Below are 8715 nucleotides of genomic sequence, written 5' to 3'. Positions count from 1 at the left end.
AAGTAGAAGAGTCTATTGCAAATAAACAATTTCACAATAAAAGTGCCATGAATCTGTTAAATGTAATCGAAGTAATAAGATTACAACTTATTCTTTTTCTTCTAGACTACCGGTTTCGACATCATGGCAGACTATGAGGCAGTTTTGACGCAATGCTTTCCAAATATCGACTCAGAAATCGTTCATTATGTAAATGGTAAGGTTAAGATTATTTCAGTGTTTTTGTTGGACTAAAATTATACCATTTTCCAGTCATAAAATTATTGAAATGGGAAAAGGATCTAAAATTTTTACTCAGCTGATCAAACGCATGGAATGAAGTCATGTATCATAGAAACAATGAAAACTTTGTGCCACCGAAATTATAATTGTATCCAAATCTTATTGAAGTTAATTTATTATGACAAACTACAAAAATCATCTAGATGTAGTTAATGAGAGAATAATCAATTTAAATAATGAATCAAATGTAGGCCTAGCCTGCGACTGACAGATTAGACTGACATGTTTGCTCTCTGTGACGTTTGGTGCAGTGACCACCCACGGAACTAATAGGAGCTGCAGTGTACCTCAGATGTAAATATAGATCATTGCAGGACAAAGATTATTGAAATAGGAGAAATGTGATAGTCAGATTGTTTGGTTTGATCACAGGGCTACATTAAATTGCAGCTAAAGTGCTATATAAAGTACGACCAGACACAACCTAACAGAAAGCAAACTCCAACTGAAAACCAAATAAACTTCCATGTCAGCTTGGTGTTTCATTCAAGACTGCTAGGGCAGACCTTAAAGTTAATGTCCAGTCAAACTTACAAATCTGTAGTGTGATATATCGACAGATGGACCAATGCTTTAATTGACTTATAAAAATAAAGGGGCAGTTATTTCACCTTGAAAGCGTTAAGTGAACCCTAAAAGCTAGGTTCTATTAGTAGACCTTGAGTAAACATGAAACAGATATTGAGTAAATGCAGAGCTGATCCTAGATCATACACATGTAAGAAAAGAGTGGACCCAGACTGGACACTCTTGGGTTCCACTCTGGTGTTCTGTTGTATCCATTTGGTACTGCAGTTCAGTATGGTGGAGCACCTGACTAGAGAATCAAGGAGTCTTGGCTCAAATCCTGGTCTGTTCACTGTGTTTTTTCATATTATGTAGAACCTCCCATCTCCCTTAACATATTCCCCCATTCGTGTATGTCATTTTTTCAAGGAAAATACATTACTATGTATCTTTTCAGGTATGTTAGAAGATGGTCATGATGATTTTAATACGTCGGAGGATTTATATGATGCTATAGGTGGTATTCTACAAGGCACTGACGACAGCAAGACAGATGATGAAATCAAAAATATTTGTGAAAAACTTCACTCCTTGATGTCATCGTAAGTTCACTTCAAACTGGATGTATCAGTTATTGATTCTTTTGGATGCATGTTTAGATTTTGGCTATTGGATAAAAAAGATAGCAGTGCCAGTAGCAATATATCTATCCATATCTACAGAGATGTGATAAAACAAAGTCCAAACAGTTACGGTAGCTACATGTATCCTTTCAGATTTATATGGCTTTAGTTTGTACTCCTCTAATTTTTTGTCAATGTTGTGTTCAGAACCAATAACAAAGACTCTGCTGCACCTGTACAAAAGTTACTAAATGCTCCAGTTCAGATATCCAGTCTTCGAACAGAAACTGAGGAAATCAAGCAATCCAACAGTATATGGCTTTCTAAAAGAGACAGCAATACAGTCAGTTTTCTAATCCTGCATTTGTTTTTGATTCCAATGTTTCAGGATAATTAGCTCTTCGCAAATTTTTGTTGTTTTTGGTATAATATTTGCTTGTCTTCGCATTGAGTGTTAACTTGGTATGTGAATTTCTTCAGATTGTTGATCAAAAGAAATTAGAGAAAGCAGAGGCACAAATAAAGAAGAAACAGGACAGAAAGCAAGATAACAAATCAAAACCAACGTAAGTATAAACAAATAATCCATAGCATCTCCGAGTAAATGTCAGGTTCTCTCAATGTGTTATTCATCAGTGATTTGCGATAACCTTATATCCATGTACATTTCACTAATTGAATGAAACCAAAGTTGAAATCATGGAGGGGGTTACGCAAGAGAAATTCATTTGTTTATATTAAAAAAAGGTTTTAGGCTCTCTTTGTTGGATTCTCCATTCTTGAGTAAATATAACCAGTACATTTACACATGCCTGATATGGTTATATTTTAGGAAGAAGTATAGTTAAACATGGTTAGAGCAAATCTTAAATTTGTATTATAAACTGGATAAAGCAAATTATGTTTAAAAGGAATTAAAATTGCTTCTCCTGTGTACTTTCCTATAAATGTGTGTTACACATCATTTATTTATAAATGATCTCTGTTTCAGTATACAGGAGGAAGCCACTGCTTGCCAACAAATCAACAAGAAAGATGTCAAGCTGGATTTATCTGGAACAAACAGATCCATGGACGTCAAGATAGAGAACTTTGATATTGCATTTGGTGAAAAGTAAGAAATGATTAGACAACTAATGAATATATAAGCAAACAAATACAAATGCTGTTGAATGAAAAAAAAGTTAATTTTTCTGTCATTCTCTATACACATATATGTGCAATGTATGTATAAATCTGTGAGTTACAATTTGCTGATTTTGTATTACAGACAGTTGATCTCTGGGGCATCAATTCATCTGATCTATGGTAGAAGATATGGCTTTGTTGGTAGAAATGGTCTAGGGAAAACCACACTGCTGAAAATGATTTCAAAGTAAATCATTAGTATACATTTCCTGTTGCTTTTAAATTCCTCTTTTTGGTTAGAACATGATATGAAAAGTTTTCAGTAACATTTCAATAAACAACTTCTGACCACTTTATAAAATATTTCATGCAGAAAATAATATTCTATACAAAATAAAAAATGTCATGATATAGAAATGTTACAACAGAAGTTCAAGGGTTTTTTCCCACGTGTGTTTGTAGAGGTCACTTGATGATCCCGTCACACATATCAGTTCTCCATGTGGAACAGGAAGTGGAGGGTGACGAAACGATCGCCCTGGAGAGTGTGCTGGAGTGTGATGAGGAGAGAGAGAAACTTCTGAGGGAGGAGAAGGCTATCTCACTGCAACTGTCCTCAAGGTATATTACAAGCTGTGATTAAATTGAGGCTATTTACAATGATTGTATTCTAAATAAGGTACAATGAAATGCACCAGGGACAAATTTAATTTGTTATAAACATTAAAATGAAACCGAATGGGCTGTAAATAATTATTTTATTTTTGGAGTATTGCTTTTACAGTTTTACTGTACATATATATGCACTATCTTGATAGCTCCCTCTGTTTGTAAGGTGGGGCTTTATTTACTAGCAATGATGAATTCTCTGGTAGGTAAATGTGTTCTTGACCTCATCTCTCCTAATCCTCTGTTTTAGTCCAAGTGGTGATAACATGTTGTCCACACGGCTGTCGGAGATTTACCAGCATCTGGAGGCCATTGAGGCGGACAAGGCACCAGCCAAGGCGGCGGTGATTCTGGCAGGCCTGGGATTCACACCACGCATGCAGAAAATGCCCACCAAGTGAGTACTATCTCAGTAATGTTTTTATTCAACTGATCAGTGCTAGAAACAGGGCTGTCTTTCAGAGTGGTGATTTCTTGGTTCTCATGTGATTATTTTGGAGCTTTTTGATGCTTTATAATTCATGCACAGCCATGCCTTCTATTTTTATATCTGTCAACAGAGTAAATATACAGGGTTAATAATGAATTTACTTAGAACAATAGGGTTTTACTTGGCTATCATAGGTATCATTACAATGCATATAAGTTTGTGATACAATGTACTGGGTTTTTAACTGACTTATTTTTCCACTAGGGAGTTTTCTGGAGGTTGGAGAATGAGACTTGCCCTAGCCAGAGCTCTTTTCTCTCAGTGAGTTTTTTTTAAAAATATAATGAATTTTCTTCTCAAAATATGTTAGCAGTTTAAGTATTATAAAATTGTTTCTTTCAATGATTTTATAAAGATAATACATAGAAAATTTCTACACAACTTGTATACAACTATAGTTGACTTATTTTTTCTTTCCAGACCAGATCTTTTACTTCTTGATGGTAAGATTTTCCTTCAATTTATTTTTGGAAATTATAGATGGATATGCACATTTCAAGCATGTGCATGTTCATCACTCATATAGTTTGATTTTAAGTCATTACTTGTTATAATTATGAATTTAAATTTATTACACATTTGCATATCTTATTTGACTTTCAGAACCCACAAACATGTTGGACATGAAAGCCATTATCTGGCTAGAGAACTATCTACAGGTAATATACAGTGAATTTAATCACAATCTTATTTGGGTCAGTTCAGTTATTTAGATATTCTAATATTCTGAGTATTTATAATCTTTTATTCCAAAATCTCTTTCAGACTTGGAAATCCACCATCTTTGTTGTGTCTCACGACCGATCGTTCTTAAATGCTGTGGCCACAGACATTTTACATTTACATAGTGGTGTAATAGACAATTATCGTGGCAATTACGAGTCGTTTACCAAAACTCGGGAAGAACGGCTAAAGAACCAGCAAAAGGAATACGAGGCTCAGAAAGAGTACCGAGATCATATACAGGTACAGTTACATGTATATCACTAACTGATACCAGCACGGTACTGTAAATCAACTTTTGTTTGCAATGATTTCATTTTGCAATTTATCTGTGATGAACTAGTTCGTGGCGAATGATTTTCGTGATCAATCCTTATCCACACCCGAGTTATTATTCCAGCCATATGACAAGGACTGGTTCATTGTGATAAAAAGTCACACCTCGCACGCGAACAAAAGTTTGTTTACAGCAAACATCTCATTTTTCAGATTTCCCTTGTTTAAGATCAAGGCTTTGTATCTGTTTAACATCTTTTAAACAAAGTTTTGTTTATTTTGTTCATTAAAAGAATCCGATACATCTTTAAAGAGCATCACATAATTAAGCTGTTTGTTTTGATTCCAGGTGTTCATCGATAGATTCAGATACAATGCAAACAGGGCAACACAGGTACAGAGCAAGCTGAAGCTGTTAGAGAAACTGTAAGTTCTAACCTCATTATACATTGTTTACGTGTTGTTTATTGTCTTTTTATGTATACATTGTGTATACATTGTTTACGTGTTGTTTATTGTCTTTTTATGTATACATTGTGTATACATTGTTTACGTGTTGTTTATTGTCTTTTTATGTATACATTGTGTATACATTGTTTACGTGTTGTTTATTGTCTTTTTATGTATACATTGTGTATACATTGTTTACGTGTTGTTTATTGTCTTTTTATGTATACATTGTGTATACATTGTTTATCTCCGTATCCCTTCCATTGTTTGTGCATGACTTTATTTAAAAAGGATTTGATTACGCAATATCCCTTCATTCTGTATTATTTTATTTTCAGACCTGAACTGAAACCTATTGAGAAAGAGAGCAAAGTGACACTGAAGTAAGTCATGCAGTCGTTATACTCACTCGTTATAGGGAATTCTCTTTTACTCGTCCTGTCCATTGATGAGTACAGAATGATCAATCATCAGAAAAGTAATGATTTTAAATTTTAGGAATTAAAACAAGGGCAAAGAAATTGATGGCTTTTAAGATATAACAATGATATACTGTTTTCATTCACAATGCAAACATTACAGAGGTATTCCCAGGTTTTGATATTTATTTACTTGAACACCTACAACACACTCTATCAACCCCCTCAACAATTCCTTGTCTGGTATAATTACAGGTTCACAGACTGTGAACACCTACAACACACGGTGCTACAGCTGGATGAAATGGACTTCTACTACTCCAAGGACAAGCCAATATTTAAGGACCTCAATTTGAACACTCAGTCTGACTCCAGGATCTGTATCGTATGTCATCATTCAATATCAATTTGCTATATGTGGATGTAAAGGATCAAAAAATATATTCAAATTTTAAATGAAAGAGTATTTTCGGAATTATAAAGATAGAAAAGCTGCCATTTAAGAGTTTGATAAATTTGAATATTTTGACATTTTTTCAATCCAGGTGGGAGAGAATGGAGCTGGTAAGACGACCCTGTTGAAGATTTTGCTGGGGGAGCTGGAGCCAGTGAAGGGCTGGAGGAAGGCCAACCGGAGTCTGTGTATCGGCTACTTCAGTCAGCATCACGTCGACCAGCTGGACATGAGTATGACGTCCATAGAGCTGATGGCACAGCGCTACCCAGGTATGTTACTAATATCAGTGATTGATGATATCAGCATGAGGTATTTAGGGCTGATGGAGGAGTGCTATACAGGTTACTGACTGATGATAGAAGTCTAGCTTATGGCCTCATCGTAGTCAGGTGTAAACTGGTTTGTAGAGACAGGCTGAATATCAGTTATTATAAGCCAAAAAAGTCACGTTTTCTTCCTCAGGCACAGAGTTATCAGGTCAAATATTACCACATTAAATAATTTCTCGGACACAGACTCATCAAATCAATAATATATTGCAATTTTGAAAAGGGGAATAATCCTACTTTTTAACTTTTAAGTTTATTAACAAATAAGTTATTCCCCTTTTCAAATCTGCCTGTGACATTATATTTGCCTTAAAAATATAAAGATTACTTTTGTTGTCCTAACTCTGAGGTCTTTAGAGCCGTTGGCATTAATCAAAGATATGATCTGAACAGTAGATACAGACAGAAAAACAATTCTGTGTCCTCTTATTTGTAAGCTGCTAACTTGCATTCTTCAAAGTGACCCGATAGTCAGAAATAATGCTACTAGAAATCCCAAGCACTATTCATTCAATGTGGCCTTATTGAGTTTATGGTGTTTGTCTAGTTCTCTGAGTAACTTGTTTACCTTTACAGGGAAGCCTTCAGAGTTGTACAGGAACAGGATGGGGGCCTTTGGTGTATCAGGAGAGCTGGCCACTCGCCCCGTCTCCAGTCTGTCTGGGGGTCAGAAGAGCAGGGTGGCTTTCGCTTTGATTGACATGCTCAAGTGAGTCTCAATTCATGTGTATAGTAATTTTAATACAATGTGAAATGTAAAGCCATCAATTTACTCAACACTTTAAGTTTAATACAAGTACAACTTCTCCAAATAGAAACCTTTCCAGCTTTTCTTAAGGTAACAAAGTGAAAATTGGACTAATGCAGTGTGCTACAGTTTTGTACTGGTAGTTTGTTGTGTATTTCCTAATTGTACTTCATCATTGTCTTTATTTTAGTCCTAATTTCCTAATCCTTGATGAGCCGACGAACCATTTGGACATGGAAACGATAGAGGCTTTGGGGAATGCAATACTGAAATTCCAGGTACTGAAATACTAGAAACCTTTTGTATGGATTAACTGAATAAAAAGATTTTTTTTTTTTTTTAAACATTGTATCTAGTATAAACAGACAAAGCCTTTAATACTGTTTTACCGTTAGAAGAAATTGCTGTGGGAATAAAATTTGTTTGTGATCTAAAATGGTTTCTTTTGGATTTTTTTCACCCTTTAGTCATAACTATCAAAACTATTGGCCTTGTTAAAAATTTGCTGGGATTCAATTTTTTGTGAACGATTACTGAAAAAAACAAAATTAATTCCCAAAAAGATATTTTGGGTTTTACAGTAAATTGTTATATATGTGCAGATGTCAACTACATCAGATTTTTAAAATGTTTAATATTTTTAATTAGACAACAAGATGAAATTTAATCCCAAAGGAATAATTAAGTTTGGCAATACATGTATATTTATAAATGTCAACTTTAGTAAATATGCAAATGTTCTTCATTTGGTATTTTGTATATAAGGATGTTATTGTTTTGTTCTCAGGGAGGGGTGGTGCTGGTCTCCCACGACGAGCGACTAATCCGAATGATCTGTAAGGAGCTATGGGTGGTCAAGGATGGGACGGTCAAATCTCTGGATGGAGGCTTCGACGAGTACCGCAACATCGTGGAGAAGGAACTCGCCGAAAACGGCATTTGATGACTGCCTCAAGCTAGTCTCTGTAACTTTTTACTGTGCTCTTGTGAAAACTTTTATAAAATATGAACTATCAAGTGACTGGTGATTGTGATTCTGTACTGGTGCAACAGGAGAGTAGTGTATATGTAAATGATCACAAGCTGAGAGCAGGCTGTGTACGGCCTTGGGCTTTGTATTGTCTGTGATAACTTGGACGTGTTCTCTGCAGTGGAAGCAGGCACATCCTCCCGTGTGTGTTCTAGACAAATAAAGGCTGGCAAGCACCGAGTCAACAAACTGTTATTAGATACAGGTCTTTGTAAAAGAAGTAATCTAGTGCTTTTAATTTATCCAAAGACAATAATTAACTTTTTGACAATACATGATACCATGTTATTCTCCCTTTAAAGAATGTCAAATATTTTCAACTCAATGTGAAAACATTTAGAAAGAATTCGGTGGTACTTGGAATCATGTTGATTTCTGTGATGCATTTGTTAATGCTGTCAATAAATTGCCTGTTAAGTACACAGGACTAGGAACATGTCTTTCTGTGTGGCTATTATTTACTCCAGATATTCAGAGACAGTATGATTTAAAGGATATCATTGACTTTGTTAAATTGATTAACCCTGTGAGCAGTGTGGCCCACAGCTCTCCTTCTATAAACCTACAGATGTATAAATAAGACA

At 35.0% G+C, this 8715-nt stretch overlaps 1 protein-coding gene across 1 annotated transcript; it reads left to right on the top strand.

Moving 5' to 3' along the window:
• Nucleotides 1-46: 46 nt before the first annotated feature.
• LOC105320188 (ATP-binding cassette sub-family F member 3) lies at nucleotides 47-8571 on the top strand. The gene is made up of 19 exons (XM_066078109.1): nucleotides 47-196; nucleotides 1247-1391; nucleotides 1620-1755; nucleotides 1893-1978; nucleotides 2404-2526; nucleotides 2683-2787; nucleotides 3003-3161; nucleotides 3460-3606; nucleotides 3904-3960; nucleotides 4120-4142; nucleotides 4303-4358; nucleotides 4465-4665; nucleotides 5048-5124; nucleotides 5487-5531; nucleotides 5823-5952; nucleotides 6113-6293; nucleotides 6930-7062; nucleotides 7292-7379; nucleotides 7889-8571. The coding sequence occupies exons 1-19, from the start codon at nucleotides 124-126 to the stop codon at nucleotides 8042-8044; spliced, it is 2121 nt and encodes a 706-aa protein (XP_065934181.1). The 5' UTR covers nucleotides 47-123; the 3' UTR covers nucleotides 8045-8571.
• The last annotated feature ends 144 nt before the right edge of the window (nucleotides 8572-8715 follow it).

This window comes from Magallana gigas, chromosome 3, assembly GCF_963853765.1.
Source record: "Magallana gigas chromosome 3, xbMagGiga1.1, whole genome shotgun sequence".
Lineage (NCBI taxonomy): Eukaryota > Metazoa > Mollusca > Bivalvia > Ostreida > Ostreidae > Magallana > Magallana gigas.
Note: the sequence above shows the minus strand (reverse complement) of the source record. Positions and strands in the feature narration are given on the sequence as shown.